The sequence below is a fragment of the Gopherus flavomarginatus genome, chromosome 4 (assembly GCF_025201925.1).
Source record: "Gopherus flavomarginatus isolate rGopFla2 chromosome 4, rGopFla2.mat.asm, whole genome shotgun sequence".
In the NCBI taxonomy this organism is placed as follows: Eukaryota; Metazoa; Chordata; order Testudines; family Testudinidae; genus Gopherus; species Gopherus flavomarginatus.
Genome location: NC_066620.1, coordinates 120385628 through 120409445, shown reverse-complemented (window position 1 = coordinate 120409445; position 23818 = coordinate 120385628). Strand labels below are relative to the sequence as shown.

The following is a 23818-nucleotide window of genomic DNA, read 5'->3' as shown; positions in this document are numbered from 1 at the left end:
GACTCAAAAAAGAGTGATTGCCCATACTACCATGGGATGAAGAAGTTGCCTAGAAACTGCCTGGCTGAACTCCACCATCTGATATTTACTAGGTGCCTGGGACCTCTGCTGGAGCAAACAGGACACAAGTGTTATTGTCCTCAATTCATGCGCAGAGAAGAAAACTTTGGTTCCTTCAGGGAGAAATGAGGGTAGTGGTGATGGGGGAAATGAAAAACATATATATACAAATATTTTTGTGCACAGTTCAATTTATGACCTCTGTGAAGTTAAACATATAAGTGTGGTTACAAGTACACTAAAGTGACACTAGTAGGTCCCCCTGGGATTTAGGTTAGTTGGATTTCTTTAAAACAACCTCAGGTTTTCAGATGAAAGGTTAATTTTTTTAAGCTGTGTACGCAAGGTACAGCAATAGCTCATGCCTACATACCAATATTTTCCACCAGTGGAAGTGCAATAATTAAATGGCAAAAAACTGTCAAATGAAGTGGGTGGGGGGTTGTTCTAAGGATTTTATCTCGACTTAGTTACTGTATTTGCAGGGTAAAAATAAATAGCCCTAAACAAAGAAAATATGGCTAAAGATTTCACATTTGTTTTTGAAATATGTTTAGAAGCACAAAGATATGGGCCCTTTTTTTATGGCTTTCAGAGCCAGAGTTGAGATGATAGATGAAGTTGCGGGAGGGCACACTGCCAGCATGAGGGCACTGAGGCATGGATCATGCCTTTGGTAAGAAGCAGTTTTCACACCTTTTTTAGAGGTGCAGTATGGGCTCCCATCAGCACGAACCTCCAGCAGATGTACAAGGGGTGATATGAGCATGGCCCCACCACACTCAGCCATGCCTTCTTTAGGGTTTGCAGTGCCTCTGGCTGTGCTAGCCCAGCCCCTTCCCAGGTAGGCAGGGGAGAAGATGCATGAAGCCCACAACAAGGAAGAATTCCCCACCCATTCCATCACACCCGATATAGTACTTGCAGCCCTGTTGATGCCTGGTGGAAAACTTTGAAAATCTGTTTAGAGACTGTTTTGCCTAGATAGCTTCACTCTTCTTTCTAGTCTTTGCTCTCTCTGCCAATTCCCAATTTTATTATTAAGGACAGAAGCATGAAAATTGAATCTTTAAGTGTTCATCTGTTCCTGTTATTTAATTCCGTACCTGATGTCTTAATACTTTTTCTGTCATCAAAACTGATTATGAAATCACAATTGAGGGATTGTCATTTTAGGTAGGGAATAAGTAGCAGGAGCAAATGAATTCTTCAAAAGCAAGGATCCTGGTTTTCTTCTAGCAATTTTTTTTTAATGTCCCTATTCCAAATTTCCATATTACATACTATGGACAGGCAACCAGTGAAGACTAATAAATATGCCTATTACAAAAGAGGTCTGTTACTATTGGTCATAGTTACACAAAGTATTTTCTGTGTTTATTAGATTTACTATCTGTTAGTTAATAGGGCTGACCATGACCTGAATGGTGTCCTTCAAGTCCATGCCTGGATGGGAATGGCTGTGTTTATCTCTCTCCTCCACTACTCAGAAAACTCGGTCATAGCTCTCTTTTTCATGGCATCCCTCTTCTCTGGATCCCAAGGAGTGTCCCAAAAAAAGTTAACAGTGCTGGGGCTCACAATCAGTCCTTACTGACAGTCTAAGGAGGAGGCTGTTATTCAAATCAGGGCTTGGAGGGGGTTGGCTATTTTAATATTCAAGCCAAACTATTGTTTAATGTCTAAGCTGATTTCCAAACTTCTCTCCTGCTTCCAATCGCCCAGTCAGGATTACAGACTTTTAGCAGAACACTCTGGTAAGCAGAAGTTTGACAAATCGTACTCAACAATTTTCAGCTGACAGTCTTAAGTTTCCTAGGATGCTTACATGGAATACGGAATACACATTACTAAATATCTTTTAAGAGGTAGCAGTTAGTGTTGTTTTGAACCAGAGGAGGAGGGAATCTTTGTTTCTGATGCCTTCCCTGTGAGGGCGTTACAGGCACTCAGGCACACATCCACACACAACCAGACCTTCACATCCTAAACTAATGAAAATGTTGGGACGCCCCCAGATAATGAAAACAAAAGGAAAAAGATAACAGGGAATTTGCAAACTCTTCTGCACTTGCAGTCTTCTGGACTTTCAGGGGTCAGGAGCTATAGCTGCAGTCAAGGAAGTAGATGGTGTTGTAGCTGGCACAGTACTTCACAGTAGAGGGCTTTTCAGGTGCTGGGAGACTGGCCAAAAGCTGGTGTAGCCCGTGTATTGATGTCATGACTTCTTTCCCTGGAGGTAATTAGTCCTGGGGTTCTGAACCATCAGTCTTCATTTATCTCAAAAAAGTGATGGTCTCAGCTTTCTCCTTAATTTTGATGGGTGGTGACTATAGCTTACTCTGCCTTGCAGCACCTTCCCCCGAGGGTCTTCAGGCACATCAGTTGTGAAAACTACCTTCAATCAGGGCTGGCCCGAGGGTTTTTGCCACCCCAAGTGGCGAAGAAAAAAGAAAGAAAAAAAAGCCATGATCGCAATTGGCAGCAGCTCCACCGCGCCACTTTCTTCTTCGGTGGCAGGTCCTTCCCTCCGAGGGGGACCGAGGGACCTTCCGCCGAATTGCCACCAAAGAGCCCGATGTGCCGCCCCTTCCCCTCGGCCGCCTCAAGCACCTGCTTGCTGAGCTGGTGCCTGGAGCCAGCCCTGCCTTCAATTCTGATAACATGGCCCAATAAGATTTGTTTTATGTCATCCTGGGCTCATGTCATTTTCTGGAAGAGTCCTGCTCAAACCAGCAGCTTTAAAAAAAATATTCAGTGTTCTATGCCACATGCCCTGAAAATATCAAAATGAAAAAGACAAACGACCACTTTTGAGGAAGTTAACATGGAATTACCTCGGTAACAAAGACCTAGAACTTCAGTGTTCGGTAGGTAGGTACGGCAAGTATTATTATCCTTATTCTTTGCAGAGAGTTTAAGTAACATGCCCAAAATATGACAGAGTCAACAGGTATCTGTCATAATACTTAGTCCTGCCATGAGTGCAGGGGACTGGACTAGAGGACCTCTCAAAGTCCCTTTCAGGCCTAAAATGCTATGATCACCTTAGGGAGTGTATCCTCAAATTCTGTAAAAACAACTGGTTACAAAAGCCCTAACAAACACATACCAGCAACTCAATGTGAATTCACTAGCAACATTAAGAAGAAACTCAGACAGTTTATAACATACGTCCCATTATTTCTTGTAAACGAGGCTATTTGGCAATCTTTATATTTTAAGTACTGGGTCATATAAGTCATGCAACTTATCTCTTTGGAAATGTCCATCTTATAGAAGAAAGGAGACTATAAAGGTGATTAAATTTAAAACTTATTTAAAATAAAATAATTTTATATAAGGTCTATTCTCGTGTATGCTATTTCTCTTGCACTTGGAAAGATGAACATATGTGTTGGCAAAGGTGCTAGATGCAATTAAAATAGTTATTGAAAAATTGGGTATAATTAATTTTGACAGTGTCTTTTTTGCCTCAGTTAGAATCTATATTTAGCCTAAACTGATTTTGTGAACTTTTGCAAAGCTTCCATACTGTTTGCATTATTTAGGCTTTTTAAATTAAAAACAAGTATCTAGCTCACTTTTCTGTATTGCATCAGACAGCTGTTTGGAACCCTACTAAGTAAATACATAAACAGTCACACAAGCCAAAGCTACCATGCATTTTGGGTACTTGGAGGGGAGGGGGATATATTTAGCTGGAGCCTCTATTATGGTGTTTTTAAAGAGTTTCTATGCAGCTTGCAGGCATTTAACTCTTATGAGTGTTTCTTTTAATTTGTTTAACTAGCCTGCTCTTTTTTGTATAGTTTCTCTTTTTGAAGTTAATGCTATTGTGCTAGGATTCTTTGGTCTTTTCCCTCCTACAAGTAGGTTAAATTTCACAAGCACTCTAAAATATTAATATAAAGTACCAGAAGTCCAGCTTTGCAGTATTTGGTTACCTATTCTCCAAATCACAAAGCAGGATGGAACAAATAAATCAGCCACTGATTACCTTAAAGAAAAAGATATTGTTAAACAGGCTTAAACTTTTAATGTTTAGGCCTCTTTGTGGGGTTAGATCACAAAGCAGGAATTTATTTTAGTGGGTTGGTAAAAACAGCTGCTAGTGTTGTTAAAACTGATTTGTGAAGAATAGTGTCAGACTACCTGCACAAGTGGCTGCTGAGTGGAGAGGGAGACAAAGTGCTCCTTGTCCCACTACTGACCCTGCTCCTTCCTGTGCTTTATTGCAGTGCCTGGGGCTGTACGTGCTGCATGTGTAAGACCAGGGAGGGCCCTTATACTTTTGTTCGAGACAAAACCTGCAATCCTGGGGCTGGGGGCGGTACGTGCAGGCCAGCACTCGCTCTGCTCCTGCTCTAGTCTGGTTGAAACTGGACTGCGCAGAGCAAGCCCCCTCCCCAGTGAGCACTGGGAGAGCTCAGCTGCCCTGCCCCCGGCCAGCGCTTCTCATGCTGCTCGGAGAAGGGACGAGGGTGGGCAGGAGCAGCTTCTTTTCATGGCGTTAGTTCCTCGAGCAACAAGCACGTACTGCTGGAGAGAGGCCTCCGTCTGTAGGGGAGAGGGTTCATTGCAAGGGAGAGACCCCCACAGCTCAGAGCAGCAAGAAGCTCTGCTGGATCTGCCTGTCCCCAGCCGAGCTGCCTTGGGAGGAGGAGGCGGGGAAAGAAAAGAGACGTGTCCTTTCTAGAAGATTGCAGGACAAGCAACAGAACAGCAGGATCCCTGTGCTTTTCAGAAGTCACCATTTCTTTGCAGGGTATGAGCCACCACGTTTCTTATCGACACATTGCGTGTGATTAGGTAATTTGCCCTCGTTCCCCGCCCGGAGATGTTTGCAGTGGAGTGTTGTTGTGTCCACGATCCAGGTGAATGTTGCAACATCTGCCCTTCTCCCGCTGCTGCGGCTGCCACAGACAAAAGAGCTGTATGCAAATTTCCCCAAGAATGCAGCAGTGTTGAAAGCGATGAGACTTTGTCTTCTGGGTACAATTCGGCAAATGGAGACAGCTGTGAGTCCTTACCTGAAGTTGTGGCCTGTGATCCAAGCAGTTTGAACAACCCGCTAGAGGTTATGCACAGTCTTTCTGTTCACAAGCATTTCTCCTGGTGTGTTGACTACAGACAGCCTTACCTTTTGCTAGGTATGCAGTCTTTGATTCCTGTTTCCTTCCGCTGGTCACTTTACTTGTTAGAATATGGGGGAGGAGGTTAAGGGGCTGAATCAATTTGAAATCTTAAGTGAGTGGGTGTATTTGCTATCTCTAATAGCAGATAATTGTATCTTTGCTGCTAAATGTGTGTTGTTGGTTTCCATTAAACATGTACAGAGATTATTTTGTAGTAATGGCATAATGTGAAAATTAATACCCATGTTGTGTGCCGATGATGTGGCTTGTTTCTTCACATCCAAAACTCCCAGATGCATCAGATAAATCATTACGGTCTTTTTGTTTTTTAGCGGCCGATTTATTCATGCTGTGTTTACCATGTTTTGGTTTTAGCACTTGCTCATGAGTATAGATTAGCAAGAAAAGACATGCTGCTGACAGTACCTTTACAATCAATACAATTATCTAATCATTTAGCTGTGTATATTTAGTAAACGGTGGTTTATCTCTTACGTAGCTGCAGTGTTTGCATGACTATTTCCAAGTAATTGAGCAGTAACTTTATTTTTCCAAAGAAATAAACCATGTAGTTAAGAAAAAAATACTTGTTTTCAAAATCAAATTTCAGTCCTCCAAAGGGATCAACCTAGGCAGAGTCCCATTGATTTATCCTCCAGTACCTTTACTCAGTTATCCTTGACGTCAGTAAGAGCTGTGGGCATGCAACTGACTGACAGATACCTGTTGTGTCTCTCATATTTTGGGCATGGTACTTAAACTCTCTGCAAAAAATAAGGATAATAATACTTGCTGTACCTACCTACCTAACACTGAATTTGAGAATTCTAATGAATTAAGCTCTTATCCTGCAAAGTTTTACACACACACACCTGAATAGCTCCATTAACTCATGTAAGTGTCTACAAGAGCCTTAGCTTGTAAAATATTTTGAGGATGAAAATAGTATTTCAAATATTAAGTATTATTGGTTAGGTCTCCGTTTTAATCTGATTTTTCATAAACCTGCTGATGAAGAATTACTGAATACGACCACATGCTAGCTCTTTTTATCTGGAGATCACCCAAGTCGTGTAGTCATGTGCTTTACCCCAGAAGTAAATTGTTCTTCATTAACTAAGGGAAGGATCCACAAAGATTTTTTACAGGGATGCAGTAGAGTATAAGTTGACCTTAAAAGGCTTTACAATTGTAATCGGAACCTAGTACAGTATTGATTTAGTCTTGGTGGCCATATAATACTTTTCAGGGCTTGACAACTACAGTGTCTCTTTTTTGCAGTGTCACTGTTGTATGTGATCAAACCATAGTTATGTCCCACGTGTACTGTAAGTATCCTCACTTGAAAAATGTTGACAGGTGAACGGTTTGATACTTGGTTAATTTAAATGACTTGTTTGTTCCTCAGATGACAATCAAAACAAAACCAATGAAAAGAAAGAGAAGAAAATGGTTACTCAGAAACCCCTTGGAACTACAGAATATACTGTAAGTACTGGGTGCACAGTTAGGTCGTTTGTTAATGTTTAAAATGAGGTTGTCGAGGTTAATGAGAATCTAAAGAAACCAAACTAATATAGAAACCCTTTAATTATTTTTAAAAATATCCTCAAAATATTCTATGTGTAGGAAGGGAAATTGGTCTCAACCCCACAACCATCGTCCAACTTAGGCATCACCCACCCTCTCCCAGCTGCCTGTCTTGTGTATTTCCATTTCCATAGTGTGGCCATGTAATACCTGTCCTCTTCCTCTGAGAAATAGGCCTGGCCTACCCTGGTGGAGGAGAGGGAAGAAATCGATATAAGATACGTCAACTTCAGCTACGCTATTCTCGTAGCTGAAGTTGTGTATCTTACATCAAATTAAAATTACTTACTTTGGTCCTCACAGCGCTGGATCAACGGCCGTGGCTCCCCCCTCGACTTTGCTTCCGCGTCTCGCTGGAGTTCAGCAGTCGATGGGAGAGTGATCGGGGATCGATTTATCGCGTCTACACTACATGCGATAAATCAATCCCCGATCGAACGCTACCCGCCGATCCAGCAGGTAGTGTAGACATATTCATAGTTCTGTCCTGTTAAGTGTTGCCTAGGCCCTCTAGCAGGAATATGTTTGTACCCTGGTCATGAGATGCCAGTGTTTCCTTTTTGGAATGCCACTGATATACACTGCCTCTGTATCAGAAGTGATTAGTTGTGTTCTGGGAGAAAGCTTTCTGAAAGGTGCCAGGGACATATTGTGATGTCCCTTTTCCCTACAGATTCAGGAAGGGAAGGAACTCTTAACATGATGCTCTCATGTGCTAGTATGCTATGTTTCCACCAGGCCTGCTGAGAATAGGCTTGAATCTTAACTGCTAGAATGGATGAAAGAGTAATGAATGTCAAATATATATATAATGTGTGCACAATGTGCCCCCCTCCTCGTCTCTCCTAACCAGTTATAACTGGAAGGAGCTAAGTTGTAGTGATACATTATTTAGCTAAGTTTGATGAAGCAGTGAGAGAGGGATTGTAACTGTTCTTTTTTCTCTGTTTTATAGAGTGGAAAAAGTGCTGCTAACTTAGTAGATGTTGTCTTATAATTAACTGTGTCATGTCCCAAAAAGTAGACCGATAGAAAATATTTTAGATCACCAAGTCCATACCCTGCAACTGGTCTACCCGATAACGTTTAAATAAACTATTATACTGATTCTGTACTTGATTATTGCTATATCTTAAACATCCAGTTTTCTTTCTTCAGGCTGGAAGTCAGGACACCCTAAACAGCATAGCATTGAAATTTAACATCACTCCAAACCGACTTGTGGAACTCAATAGGCTGTTCACACACACAATTGTTCCAGGGCAGGTAATTTTTTAAGTTTTAAATACTCAGAAATTGTGATTCTTTGCTATGTGTTTAAAGACTCTCCCCTCTCCCCGCAACTTAATGAGTCTGTTAGGCAGAAATATATGATTGTGATGGGCAGTATAGCTCAGATGGTTGCAAGAATTAGTCTAGGCCTACTTGGGAATTAGGCAGCCCAGGAAGCCAGCTGGCCCAGGAATAAGAAACCCTGGGTTCCTTGTCCCAGAGGCAATCTGCATGGCAGGTCTGCCCAAGAACCTTAGATTCTGGGAGCCCCCAGCAGCTGCTGAGTGAAATTGACATCTTTGTCAGCTTCACCACTGCTAACAGTGAGCAGCTGCTGTCCTGGGAGCATAGTTAGATTTGAAAACACCAGAATTTCTGATTTGCAAGAAATCTTGAAAATTTGATTTCTTCTGAGTCAGAACAAAGCCCGTTCTCGAAATTCTGAAATTTCTCGCTAACCAGAAATCCTGAGTTTTGGCCAGCTCTAATGATGATAATATCTAGCTCTTATAAAGTACATTTCATTAGTAGATCTCAAAGCAACTTATAAAGTAAGCAAGTATCATTTGGGGAAACCAAGGCACAGAGGTAAAGTGATTTGCCTGTGGTCACTCAGCAGCAGAGTGAATTCAAGTACAGGGACGCCTTAAGTTTTTATTATTTAAAGAAAAATAAATGTTTTTTGTAAATGTCTGTACTCGTAAATAATACTGTGGGTTTAAAAAGTTATGTAGTTTTAATTTTTCTTTTTGACCATTGAAGTGTATTTCTTTCTGCACTTCTTTGGGCTTTGACATTGACAAATGACTCTGCAGCTTTATTTTTAGGGTCTTATGCTACTAAACGCTTGAAAGTCTGTAAGAGTGAAAATCCAAATAAAACATGGCTTAATTTTTTTATTAAAAAAATTGTTGACTTTAGATTTATTTTTATTAATAAAAAGTTTCCAAGGTACCTGACAGTGTTCTATTACATATTTTCTCTTTAATTCAGAAGAGTTTTTCCCTCTGACATAAATATGGTTTGGAAAAGAGACATCTTATTGTAAAACATAATTTCCTGTAACTTCTAGCTCTAAAATTTACATTTGTTTCTTCCTCCAGTGGCTTCTTTTTTTGGGTCCAATTTTTGCCTTTATAACAGGCATCTGCTGCATTAACTTCTATAAACTATACTATGATGATTTCTGTATTAGTTCATCTTGTAACTAGGTTGTAGTTTACAAGGTAAGGGAGGTTATTCTTTCAAAACTGGTGTATGCTGCTGCCTTTCTCAAAAAACAAAATATAGACCCTGATCCTGCAGTGAGATTCATATGGAACCCCGCTGACTGACAAATAGAATTTTAGAGATAGAAGTTATTCCGGAATGTGTTTTGCAGTGAGATGTGTGTGGTCAATACCAGATTGTCTTTGCTGGGACTCCTGCATGGATCTCATTGCAGAATCAGGGCCATAGTGTTTATGTTTATATTACATATGTCTCTCTTTTTCTTCTATATGTAACTCTTTTCAAATAAGTTATTTATATTGAACGTAATCTTTGTGCAGGTTCTCTATGTCCCAGATACTGACCACTATTCCAGTGCTTCTAGGTTAGCGTCTTCCAGTCCTGGTGCACCTGTTTCTCCTTCATCATCAGATGCTGAATATGATAAACTTCCTGTAAGTAAATCTTGTGTTTACAGAACACTGTTTCTTTGAAACTCAGGCTAAATTCTATTAAATAGTTATTTTTTGATGAGGTTGCAATTGAGGCATTGTAGAAAATGGCATTAAAAGCAGCTGATGGGTTTGAGCCAGTTGTTCCTGGAAGTTTAGATGTTTCTGTACTGTGTTTACACAATTAAACCAATCCCCCCTTGCCCCCCCTCAGTCCTATGATCTGATCCATGAAAATGGAGTCCCATCAAAGTCAGTGGGGCTGTGTTCATTGGTCTTTCCATGTCAATCAAATTGAAGAATTGGGCCTTAGCGTTCCCTCTAATTTTTCCCACCCATGTGTGGATTGAATTTTGTTATTATGGAGGTGTGACACATCACATTCATATTGGTGCACATAACAACATCCATGTGGTGGGGGTGGGACCGGGCGGTTTTTGTGGGAGGGGGCTGAGGCAGAGGATTGAGGTGAAGGAATGTGAAGGCTCTGGGGTGGGGCTGGAGATGAGGGGCTCTGGGTGGGGACAGAGGGTTGGGTGCAGGGGGTGAGGGCTTCAGCTGGGGATGATGGGTTTAGGATGCAGGAGCGTGCTCTGGGGCTACTGTGGGGGGAGAGGACTCTTCCTGTCCCCACCCCCAGTGCTCTCTCCTCGCAGCAGCACCTGCGCTGTGGGGAAGAGGTGCCTGTCCCTGCTGTGGGAGCTCGGGGGGCAGGGGCTGCAGGATAGGTGCCCGGCCCTGGCAGGCTGGCTGTGCCACGGCTGGGACCGGAATGCTCCAGGGTCGGGCCGTGCTGCGCCTGGGGCTGGCCAGGCCACACTGTTGTACTTAAAGTACTGCACAGGATCTTTTCAGGGGGAACAAGGCAAAATGCCACATTTATTAGTAATACATGTATTAATTAACATTGTAGCATAAGCATATGATGTATACGTATATATATCACACTTATGCACTCACACACACACAAGCACACTCCGTCTTGTTGTTACCAATTAGTTGCTCCCCCTAACTGCACTGGCCAGGCGAGTTAGATGGGGGAGGGAGTGGAGGCAGGCTTCTGCTGATCCAGATAGATGCTCCCATGTTGACAAGACGAGACCCGGGGTCCTCTGCAAGACACTTCACCTTTATAGCAGCTTCCTTCTTATGCAAATCCATACCGGATTCAAAATTTGTGTTTGTGTCCGTTGGTTCTTTGTCCTGCTTTCTTCTGGGTGTTGTTCCAATGCTGCAAAGAGGGTGTTTCCAAAAGAAGGTGCTTGCTTCTAACCCCCGAGGCCCTCAGTATGTCTGTTTGTCTTTAGTGAGCCCACTTGACAGGTTTTATTGTCCTTGGGTCTGGCTCCCAGCCCCTCAACCCCAAACAGTTGAGGATGTTTGGAGGTGCTGCCTTCTATGCCTTGCTCATTCACACCTCATTCATTCAACAGGGCAATTGATTAAGGGAGTTGGTGGGGGAGGGAGATCTTGTTCTTCTGCTAGCAAAAAGACATTTTTGTTCTATCTTATTCTATCCTTAGGGGCTATAACATTATACCAAGGGCAATGCAAAGTTTCTACATGAGGCTTTGATACAAAGTTTCCATATACCAAGGCTCATTAATACAAGATTTCTATATGAGGCTTTGGTACAAAGTCTCATGAAAACAGAGGTCACGTATGGGTAGACCCACTGCAAGGTTATATGAAGAGGCACAATGTAAAGTCATGTGAAAATTATCAGAGATTTAACTACAACACCACCCCGGCCACGCCTGGGGCTGTATCTGGGCTTGATCTGGCTGCGGTAGGTCTGTGCTGCAGGGTGATTTGGCCCCTCCCCGGGCTGAGGCAGGCTCCCAGGTGGGTTCCCTAAGCCCCTGCGTGGCGCTAAATAGGCTACTGCGTGGCTGCGCAGTTTACAGGGAACTTAGGCCTTAGTGTGGTTAACTTAGGTGTCTAATCAGAAACTTTTGTAGGGGGCGGTTTTGTTTTTGTCTTAATTTCTTCTCTCATTTACTTGGAGATTTTTTTTTTTATATAATGTTATAAACAAAATGTGGAGACATGCTGGTGGAGTATGAAATATATATCTGGCTGTGTTCTTCCTTTAAACCAAAAGGAAAATTGTTAATGCACCTTGGTCTTTTAACTTTTCAAAATCTGAGAATGAAAATGTCTGTGAAACTGGTCCTGATGTTTTGCACTGAGGCGTTTGCTTTTTAAAGGATGCTGACTTGGCAAGAAAGGCCTTCAAACCAATTGAGCGAGTCCTGTCATCTACCTCGGAGGAAGATGAACCAATAGTTGTCAAATTTTTAAAAATGAACTGCCGTTACTTCACAGACGGTAAGGTAAGTGGAGCTTGGGCCTTGTGTCTGATCTGAGATCCTTTTAGAGAGTGAACTTTGTTGTTAGTGTAAGTCAGAGGCTAACAGCGGGTTTGGGAGCCAAGCATAACGTAAGAAAGTGCTCTGGACATTCTATTTGTTAACTCCACACTATAGTGACATATTTGCTCTTTACGTCCATTTACCTATTACAGTGACTGCTTGATGGAAGAATAGCTCTTCCTTCCCACCCATCTCCTCCTCCTTTACAGCCTTTTACTAGAAAGGTCTCCTTTGAAGATATGTTGGGGGCCCCACCCATCTGCTTGCAAGACACCTGTACAGACAGTATTGCACTTCATAGTTCCACTAATCACGATGTACAAAATGCCTGAACAGAGACTGCCAAGTTCCATCAAATTACAGGATCACTTTATAAAATGGACAAATGTTTGTTGTAGTATATGTGTGACCTGAACTGGCTTTGAACTCTCTCTAGGGGTAAATGCACAAGATCAGGGCAGATCTTAGTTCTCTTACTCCTGAAGTTTGAAAACTGTTTTCCTACACTTATTTATTTTCTTATCTACTCTCGTTGTTTCTCATTTACGTCTCCTATAAAAGATGTCTATACACTTGAGTTTTCACGTTCTTTGGAGCCAACAGGAAACACCTGAGATACTAATTGTTTCAACTTAGCTTTTTTCCCTTTTGTCCTATTGTTTTGTATACGATTTACATTCAGGGCTCTCACTTTTTCTGTTTCTGAACAGATGTGGAATATGCATTTAACCAACTTGGAGTTTTTGTAGAAAGTAGCAGAATACTAGTGTGTCTTGTGCAGAAACTTGTACAACACAGTGCTTTCTTGTGTAAAGCTTTTTTGATACTGGATTCCATTTCAAATTATATAACTGTCAGTTTCTCTGACGCCTACGTATGCTTTATGAGCCAAAACCAGCTTCACACCTCAGCAGTCCAGTGTGGACTTTGGTCTTGGCAATATATCTTCAAGCAGAGTCTGAGCTATTCCTGTTTCCCCTTTGGCCCAAATACAAAACTTGGCCTATATATGTGGCATTCTGCTGTCTGTATTGAGAACAGTGACTTCGATACCTGTGCGTCTGAATGGCAGAACCTCCTGCTATACACACAGATCACACAGAAGAAGGATGTGAAAAGTATATCTTGCCTTTGCTCCACAAACGAAAGGCAACACATGCTCCCTAGTATCGATCTGTTGTTGTATCTCTTCCTCTGGCTTCCTAGCCTGCACCGGCATGACTTGCTGGTTGACTAGCCTTTTTCTTAGTGATGCGTGCAGTGTTATGCAGGCTAATCTTGTGGTCATTTGGGCCCTATGACAGCTGTCTGTCAAATGACTTCTGATCAAATGCAGTATTACTGACAATTTTGGTCATGATTGTAGGTTACTAAAAGGCCCCATCCATGAGCCCCATGTCCGGTTGTGGGGGACAGTCATTCATCCAACCCAGGACTAGTCATTTCCAAGAGTTAAAAATTGTTTCCACAGCAGTGTAAATTGCCAGCTTGGCCAGTGGTGCCATTGGAGGGTGGAGAATGGAATCACCATGTTGGATGCCTGTAAAATAGGTCAAGAAAAGATTTTCTATGTAGCAGACTGCTCTCTCAAGAAAGGGGATGTGGAACCCTAGATTCATCTGCTGTCAGTACAGCAACATCTCCATGTCCCTGTAACTGGGAGGCCCTGTATGTGTGCAGAAATCCGTGCCAGCAGGTTGAGGTAGGGCTGCTAGCACGGATTTACCAGGCAGGTGTAGCCAAAATAAAAAGTTGCTGGTGGGTTTAAAAAAAATAATCTTTTCTTTCTTCTGGTTAATTAACAAGCTGCAGCTCCAGTTTATAGCAACCAGGGATGAAAGTTAAGTACCTTGAATCCTCTTTATAACACTGTTCTTGTCAGCTAAGCATTTTGAGTGTTCCAAAGAGTTCTCTTTTTATTTATCCTTCTTTATAATACCTGGCCCAGTGCAGTTGGGGGCCAGAGAGTTCTGTTAGAAAATATTGCCCCACAGGGATATAAAGAGACATGAGAGAGAGTATTATACTAGGCAAATAACTTAAAGGTGGACACTGAGCTATTCATTAAAGTGACCTCTGGTCAGTGATTAGATTTGATGTGTTAACTCTCTCTTTATTTGTTTTTATTAGGGTGTAGTTGGGGGTGTCATGATAGTGACTCCAAACAACATCATGTTTGACCCACATAAGTCGGATCCTCTGGTAATTGAGAATGGCTGTGAAGAGTATGGGCTCATCTGCCCTATGGAGGAGGTTGTCTCAATAGCCCTCTACAATGATATCTCACACATGAAGATTAAAGATGCGCTGCCATCGTAAGGAGTGTTCTTTCCTGATTGTGTTTACATCTTATCAGCTGGGGAGGGGAAAACAGAACAAGAAAAGAGAGGTTTGGTGGGAGTGGTAATAAAGTTCATGGGAAGAGACCATTAACAGTGCCTTAAAGGAAAGAGAGCTGGAGAAAGGCAGAAAGGTATGATGTCCTATAAAACAGTGGTTCTCAGCCAGGTTTAGATATAGCCCTGGGGGTACCTAGATGTCTTCCAGGGGGTACATCAGCTCATCTAGATATTTGCCTAATTTTACAACAGGCTACATAAAACGCAGTAGTGGAGTCAGTACAAACTAAAATTTCATACAGACAATGACTTGTTTATACCGCTCTATATACTGTACACTGAAATGTAGGTACAATATTTATATACCATGGTAAAAATGAGAAAGTAAGTAATTTTTCAGTACTGCTGTGCTGTGACATGTTTGCATTTTTCTGTCTGATTTTGTGAGCAAGTATTTTTCCAGTGAGGTGAAACTTGGGGATACACAAGACAAATGAGACTCCTGAAAGGGATACAGTAGTCTGGAAAGGTTGAGAGCCACTGCTATAAAAGATGAAGGAAAATAAACTTTTCAACAGCAGAAAAGGAGACACATGTAGTCGGTATCAAAACCTAACAGACAGGACAGTGAAAATGTCCAAAGGCAGAGAGAAAGATGGCACACCATATGTAATGTTTAGGTTTGTGATATTTATTCCTGCTGGTTAGTTTCTACAACTGATTGAGGCACCCCCAGAAAGTGTTCCACAATTTTAATGGAAGGGAGGTGACTACAGAATGTTACTGATTAGTTTTCGTTCAGATTGCTTGCTGTTGCTATTGTGACTATATTGGTGAATGGAACAGGTATTTTTAAACATTTCTGGTTGCAGCACTACCTCCCACAAACCTCCAAAATATCAGTCCTCTTATGTAGGAATAAGAGATCATAACCCATTTAATTACTTCTAATACACAGCACTGTTTTCTTACCTGGTATTTTCACTTACACTTTGTCAGTTATACCTTGATGATGAACACTGTCCACAGGTCTGTTCTAGAAAACAACCTGTCTTCTCAATGGAGGTAACAGGGTTTCACCATTTAAGTAAACGTGTCATCTTCCCTCTCCTGCCCTGCCCAACAAAAAAATTAGTCATAACATCTCAGCCATGCAGAACAAAGGCAGCTAGCCCTGGAGAGATGTATAGTGGTTATATAGTCATAGGTAAGACTAAGATTTTGTCACTGTGATTTTTAGTAAAAATCACTGACAGGTCTCAGGCAATAAAGAAAAATTCACAGAAGTCCTCAACCTGTCAGTGACTTTTACTAAAAATAATGGGGTGGCTTGGGGCTCCAGGGCCTGCCCACGACAACTCAGATCTCCGGGGCCCTAGGGCTGAAGTGGAAAATGTGACAGAGGTCTCTGAATGTTACAGAATCTGTGGCATAATGTGATCCTTAGTCATAGGGTTTCCTGTCTTAGCTGTTTAGACCGCTATACCATACTTTGCATCCCAGTGTATCTTCATGGGAAAATATATAAGCTTTCATTATCTGTTCTCAGGCTCTTTAAACTTGACCTGTGTGAATAACAAAGTAAATAAAGATCTTGAGCTATATGTCCTTATTTCCAAGATTTTCCTAATTTCATGCTCTTTGATAGGTTGCTCCACCAATCCCTACAGTTTTTGGGGAAATTCTGCAGTCAAATGATCAAGTTTAGCATTGGGGGAGTAACAAGTAACTTAAGCTTTTTAAGGCACTTACAGCTCTAAAGTTGTGTAAGTGCTTAAAAAATGTAGAGGAGATTCTCTCTGTGGTTTTCTGTACTTTCAATAATTAACTTCTACTAGTTAAAGAAGCAGGAATGCTGCAGGAGTCTGGAGCATTGTCCCAGACACTTCTCATCCTTTATAAAAGAAGAATAAACAAGGCTAGATCTGTAGCTGGTGCAAATCAGTGCAGGTCCTTTGACTTCAGTAAAGCAATGCCATTTTACACCAGCAGGCCTTATGAATACTTGATGATGAATACAATGTTAGTTACATATGTACCATTTTTTCCCCCAAGAGAGAGATGCTGCAGTATTACTCCTCTTTTAAAAGTTATACTTCCCACAGTTTCTTCATTTTCATACCATGTATTTCAGCTGGCTTACGTTTTATTTTCAAGGAAGCCATTTTTGGTTTGGTTTTGTCATTTAAAATCATTTTCACATATTTAAGTTGTTTTCTTTGCCATTTTGTTTCGTTTCTATTTTGTTTTTAACATTCCACCTACATCCACCATTTCTCCTGACAGTGACATTCCAAAGGATCTTTGTCCTTTGTACAGGCCGGGAGAGTGGGAAGACCTTTCCTCTGAGAAAGATATCAACCCTTTCAGCAAATTCAAGTCCCTGAGCAAGGAAAAGAGGCAGCAAAATGGGGATGATTCCAAATTAATGAAACCTTTGGACAAGGAGAAATCTGCAGATTTTGAACTTCTTAAGCCTTCTGACAGCACTATTTCAATGGAGGCTAAGTCACTGGAACCTCCCAATGGCATGGCCTCTGCTGAAGCATCTGAAAGGTCCGCTGTAGGGGCACATACCAAGGAACCTTCTGGGGAAAAAGCTGCTTCAGACTCCAAAACCAAAGAACGTTCCCTTATAGAAGGAGGAGATGATGACTTCATTGAACTCCAAGAGACTGCATCTCTTACAAATACCAGATTAGACAGAACAGATGCAGTAACAGAGAGTTTTTCTTTTGACCCCAAGGAGTTGGGGAAAGCCAGGTCGCAAGTAACCAAATCTGTTTCAGAAGTCCAGGACCTACTGGCATTTGATTCCTTGGGCACAAAGAATGATGTTGAACCCAAAGCTGATCTAGACTCAGAATCATGCGAGAAGCAAGATGTCATGCCAGAAGTAAACAAGTGTGCCATTTCCCCGACAGGTAAGGTGGAGACTACACTGGACATTCAGAAGGAGCTAGATAAAAACAAACTTATTGAGTTTTACCTCAGTAAAGATAAAGATGGGTCACAGTCTTCTGAAAACCTGCATGAGGCTGGAATCGGTGAAGGTGAAAATAATAAAGCAGCAGGCGTAGACCTCACACTTAGCTGTTCAGAGTCCCAAGTTAACAAACTTCTTAAAGTTAAAAGTGGGGATTCAAGCTGCATTGAAAGGAAAGAGCCTTCACTGGAAGTCTGTTTGGATGCAGTGGAGGAAAAGGATCTTAAAGAGTCTGTGAAATCTTCATCAGTACCATCTTTGGACAATGTGTGTCAAGAAACACCATTGGACAATAATTCAGAAATCAGATTGTGGCTGTTACAGAGAATTCAAGTACCAATTGAAGGTGGGTCTCTTGTCTATGCTTATTCTGTTAATTGTGGGAGCTGGGCAGCATCAATTCAGTGCTCACTAGGATGATCTTCCTATTTATTTCCTTTTCAGTGTAGTTTGGTATTTTACAATATAAATCTCCAGGCGATAACTTGACCATACAAATTCTCAATCCAGAAGTAATGTATGAGAAAAAGAATCTCTTCTAATAGTTTGGGCTACTGAGTTTCAAAGAATCATAGAATATCAGGGTTGGAAGGGACCTCTGGAGGTTGTCTAGTCCAAACCCCTGCTCAGAGCAGGACCAATTCCCAGCCAGGGCTTTGTCAAGGAAGGAGATTCCACCACCTCTCTAGGTACCCCATTCCAGTGCTTCACCACCCTCCTAAGTTTGACATATGGCTAGCGTGCTTTGTCCATGTTTAGTAACTATTTTTCATAACATTTTAGCCAGAAGTGCAATAAAATGTCATCCATGTATAGTGTTGACTGACACGCAGTGGCTGAAAGATTACTATTATTTTGCTATGTATTTACATGATCTGCAGTTTCACTGAAGACTGCCAATGTACTTCTAATGTGTAAAAATCCAGAGTGATACATAGCAACATAATGACTCAAAAGAGTGAGTGTGCGTGCTTGCATACAGGCGTGCACATGTTTATACTGTTTCTTAGTCCTTTTTGTGCTGCTGGACCACCCAAGATGTGCTGCTGAGCAGCAGTATAAGCACAGTCTTGCTGAGTCACCATTCTGTTTGTTCTACTATTATGTGACTATAGATGAAATATAGGAGAACGTTGGAAAATGTGGAATTCTCTTGAAGGTGAGAGGAGAATCATAGTCTAGGTCACAAATTGTGTCTGTGGGGGGAAGAGGAGGGAAATTAAATCTCCCCTTTTTGGAAAAGAGCTGTGTGCCACTGACCATTCTTGGGCATCTGTCTTATGGAAACGGTGGCCTTCAAGCCTTCCAAGGGTGAATGTGGTAAACTCAAGAGTGTTGAATATTCCTTCCCAGAAGGAGATTGATCTTTGTGTCTGTATCTAAGCTACCAGTACTGTACTGGAAGCCTATCATTCCTTTTGTTTCTGATTCAGATATGCTTCCTTCAAAAGAGGAGAAAAGCAAGACCCCTCCAATGTTCCTGTGTATCAAAGTGGGCAAGCCCATGAGAAAGTCCTTTGTTACTCAAAGCACTACCATGGCACAGCAGTATGGTAAAAGGAGAAAGCAGCCGGAGTACTGGTTTGCTGTTCCTCGGGAAAGGTAGGCTGCAGTGCATGATACAAAACGCATTTGTCTCTTCATTAATTTTATCAACCACATCAGCAATTTTAGGGGCAAATCCTGACATCCTGTATCCCACACCAAAGTTTGCCCAAGAGCCCAAATACAGCAGGAATGCTAGGAGGTAAAGATTCTGTGTGATGTTCTTGAGGATGCAGGGGAAGTATATGGGGTGAAGAGGGACTGGAAGCGCAAAGGAAAGCATACTCCTCCTTAGCAGCATATGAGCAGAGAGGTGTTTGGGAGGTGGGGATGAAGGAGTGACAGTCAAAGAAGTTCAGTTATTTCTGCTTCCATTGTTTAGAAGAGTATAAATTGTAATAAACAATGTTCAACAAAGGAGGGTTGGATTCCTGTGTACAGGAATTAGATTTAGTTTTTTTCTTTTTCACTGAGCCTTTGTTTCTTGTATTCTGAATTGAAGGAGACCACTGTGAAAAGAACAACTTACTCTGCTGTAAGGATATATTGTGTATAGTAGTTGAATAATTTCTTGCTTAAACTTATTCTAAGAGCCATAGAATAAGTTCCAGAGACTTCATTAGAGCATCATGATTCACTTGAATTTCTAGCCTGTTAAAATATTATTTATTCCACTGGAATTTATAGCTTGTGAAGATAGTCATGTGGCTGCTGCAGAGAAATCCTGTCAAAAGTGGGCATTTCAAAGGGTATTGCTTCCATCAGAGCTCAAGAGTGCAATACTGAGGTCTGCATTTCAATGCGGTTATGTAAAAATGCCATCTTCTTACTCACATCTGTTCCCAGTTTCTACTTGGAGACTGATTGTCTGTCAAATGCTTTAGAAGGTGGGCAGTGTCATCCAACCAAAGTTTTGTTAACAGCATGGAGCCAACACAATTATGTGAGAGAATGAGCTGGATCTATTTAGGCTTACACATAGAATTTTTTCAGTTCAATTTCAAGCTCTACCTGTCAGTTCCATTTGAGCAGTTACAATTTACGTAGATGTCAAAATATGGATGGAAGTCAATGGTGCTTCTTTGGTGTAAATTAGGGCAGAATTGGGTTTGCAGGATCTCTAACAACTAAAATGATGTACAAGCCAAAAGGAAGCCAATGTGTTGGTTTTTTTTGTTTTTTCTTTAAACTCCCCAGATTGAGTTTGTGGGGTTGGCACAAATTATCTTCTTATGCAGCAAGTTAGCGTAATTTGCTAGTAGGTCAGTGAGCAGCAATAAATGCAGAACCCCGCAATGCCAGTTATTTTAAAGGTCATTTTTCAAAGTAAATCACCCGTTAAGCCATGCTCTTGATTTTTCTTCTTCTTGACAGATGTGGACCAGTTTGCTAAAACTGCTTACCTGCATTTCACTGTATCAGTAACATCTAGCTTTCACTGATGGACAAAAGAACATAACTGGCTGTATTTGCTCATCAGACTTGTTGAAATAAGGCTTTAATTCAGTCAGTGACCTAAAGTCTCATTTCTTATTGCTGAATGATCTTTGCAATGGTAGGCCTTTTTCAGACTTATATTTTGAGAGGGCTTTTTTCCAGCTGCTGCCGCTTTCCACGTACAACCCTCCTACCCTCTTCCTCCCCTCACCCCCTAGTATTCTGCAATTGTATTGCTATAATGGACTCGCATAATATGCAGAGCTGCTCAGTTAGTTCTATTGATGATCAAAAAATTAAGGAGAGAGAATTATCACACTGTTGCAAATATCAGTCAGGGGGTTTAAGCTGTAGTCATTTTTTAAAGATCATATTTTCCTAATCTTCCAGTAGTTTCAGAATACAAAAAACAAAGATAAAATTAGCTATGTCTGATCCCTGGGTGCATTTTAGAAAGGAGTTAGTTAAGCAGAGCAGAGGTGTGGAACTTGCTGACTCAGAGATGAAGGTTTAATCCAGCTGGAATGTTGGTAGTAGTTAAATTTATAGTGGTTTGAGCTGTAGTTGAAGATAGCTTTTAATTCACTGGCTATGTGCAGAACCCAGTACTTGCTTCCAGTGGGGTCACAAAATTGTAGATTAAGAAAATTCTAGATTAAAATGTGAGCCAGCACTTCAGAGGTTGAGTGATACTGTAACTTAATGCAAGGCCAGTATTGCTTTTAAGGTGGTAGGTGCAAGGCCATATTCCTAGGTCTGTATGCTGAGTAGGATGACCAGAAAAATAACTTGCATCCTTGTCACTGAGGAGTAGAAAACTCTTCTGGTGAGTGAAGTGGCCATGTATAATTTAAGCTGTTTTTTTTAAACTAATTTTCTAGCCCTTGTGATTACAAAGAAATCATTCTAAATGTGAACTGCTGCCACTGAGTCTGCAGGCTGACAGCTCCAATACCTCTGCTGCTGGTCTTTGTCAAAGACCCTCACAGTGAAATCAACAAGATTGGTGACTTTCAGAGCTGCTATTCAAAACCTTGACAGTTTCAGTGCTGTCCATAATCAGGTCTGTTTCACTGTGCGGTTCCTTGGGAAAGCTGTGAACAGCAGATCATGTAGGGCTGTTTTTGTTTCTTTCCATAGATCAAAAAAAAGCATTGTCTAGTTATAAAACTTCAGGTGCTGATGAAATTATTTATTCCAAATGTACAAAAAAACCCCAAACCCAACCTGTATAGGCTCAATAGCCACATACAAACCCTCTCAACCTGCCACCAGTGAAACCGAATTCTCCCCCATGCAACCCAGTCATAGTAACCCAGAGGGGGCCAGCCTGAACCTGAGAAGGAGCCAGAATTTACCAATGTACATTGCCAGAGAGCCACAGTGATACGTCAGCAGCCCTCACCAGCTCTCGCCCCCCGCTCCCTGCGCCTCCCAACCACTGGCAGCCCTGCTGCAGCACCTCCCAATCAGCTGTTTCGTGGCGTGCAGGAGGCTGGGGGGGGAGGGGAGGAGCAAGGGCACGGCAGGCTCAGGGGAGGGCGCAGAAAGGGGTGGAGTGGGGGCAGGGCCTATGGCAGAGCCAGGGGTTGAGCAGTGAGCACCTCTGGCACATTGGAAAGTTGGCGCCTGTAGCTCAAGCCCTGGAGTTGGTGCCTATACAAGGAGCCACAACTAACTACTAAAGAGCCGCATGTGGCTCCGGAGCCATAGGTTGGCCACCCTTGTAGTAACCTGTGTGACATCTTAGTGTACATTTGGAATAAATAATTTAAAAAAAAAAACAAAAAAACAAAGCAACTGTAGCCAGAATGTGGTGAAATCAGTATCCATGCTCCCAGGCATTCTGTCTAGTTAAATTCCCCCATTGTTTCAACTTTGAGTTCACCCCATCCTAAACTTCCATATAGTGTTGCTGTGTGCGTTAAACCACTGTTGTAATTAGCCCCACAGGTGCCTGCATTTCAGTGCTGCAGAGATAGTGGGGACTTAAACTGCCCCTCCTAGTGTAGTACTTGCTGTGTGCATACCTAGTGCAGGCACCCAGGTCTTTCAGTCTGGTACTTTTCATGAGTGCTAAAGTCACGTGCAAAAAGTTATTTCATGATTTTCAAATTTGGTATCATACCATCATATACCTGTCTGAATTAATCTGTTTTTCAGTGTTTTCTGTAAGCCACCTGAAACATCAGTCGTGGAGACACAAAAAAATTTATTCCTTAGTTTTAGCTGTTTTAATAGCTTTTAATACAACTTTTAAAAAAAATATGTGCAGAACCCAGTATTTGCTTCCTGTGGGGTCACAAAACTGTAATGAATCATGTATCCACCTTGTCTTCTGTCTTAATTCTTCTAGTGTATTCCTTCTTGTGCAAAACATGACTTACAAGTTACAGAAAGTCCCAAAAATACGTCTCCCCATTATCCCTGATGATGTAGTTGAGTTAATCGGTGACTCCAAGGCTGCTCCTTTGATTGCAAAATCGCAGCAGTCCTTGTCTCCAGCACGTAACTGGGAAGATGTAATCATTAAAGAAGTCTCAGCTGCACTACATAAGGGAACTTCTTGTGCTGCTGGCTGGCAGAGTAGCTCTAATGCTTTTGGACAGTGACTGAGAGTAACTAATTCGCTTGCTGGTAGACCTCACAATGGGTGTTGCTTACAGCGTTGGAGAGTAAGTATAAGTGGGCTTGTATTATAGGGCTTTATATTTTGCTGGAGCTAAGTGAATCTGTAGAATTACAATTCTGAATTGATTCTCAGTTGTTGTTTGAGGATATTACACTGTTTGGTGAGCTACTCTTAAAATTATTTATTTAAAGGCATTAAGAGGAAAAATATCTAGTGCTGGAAAATAAACACAACTGTAGAATGTTTTTTCACCACTTTCCATACATACCTTAAACTAAAAACCAATGATACACAGATTAAGGAAGACTAGTATGAAATGATTCAAGGTGAAACACTATTCAATAATTTCTTCATTTTTGTTTTAAATTCTGCTTTACAGGGACTAAAGTGCACATATCAGACTTGAATCCAGAACTGCCAAATATACACTTACAAATTCAAAACAGACATGTGCATGCTACACTAATTTTTTTTCTAATTACTACAATATTCAGAGTAGTTTCCATGTTAAAAAGTAAACCTTGTCAGTTACCTGCAGTAGCCTTTCACCAGGCAAATGTATGGATTTATTTTTTGCCTTGTTATCAGCATCCAGGAATCAGGCTCTCTCTCATTGGCACTCACTTGTTATGTTTGATGCAGACAGTAGCTTCAGGAAAGAGAGGTGATAGGTTTTGGTGCTTGATGAATACAGGCGATTTCTGTTTCCAACACAGTTGATTTTAAAAGATGAGATTCTAGCTGGTTTGTCTTTTGTTCATGGGAACCCTGGCTGTAAACAAA

General features: G+C 41.5%; 1 protein-coding gene across 3 annotated transcripts in view; it reads left to right on the top strand.

Annotated features, from left to right (window-relative positions):
- Positions 1-23818, top strand: part of NCOA7 (nuclear receptor coactivator 7) — a 159885-nt gene that overhangs the window by 105802 nt on the left and 30265 nt on the right. For 2 of the 3 annotated variants that reach the window (XM_050949520.1, XM_050949521.1), the window contains exons 4-10: positions 6607-6686; positions 7947-8054; positions 9611-9724; positions 11932-12057; positions 14227-14411; positions 16722-17767; positions 18855-19023. In XM_050949520.1, the coding sequence (XP_050805477.1) occupies positions 6607-6686; positions 7947-8054; positions 9611-9724; positions 11932-12057; positions 14227-14411; positions 16722-17767; positions 18855-19023 (1828 nt within the window). The remainder of the gene's footprint in view (positions 1-6606; positions 6687-7946; positions 8055-9610; positions 9725-11931; positions 12058-14226; positions 14412-16721; positions 17768-18854; positions 19024-23818) is intronic. The other variant, XM_050949522.1, reaches the window with a different exon arrangement.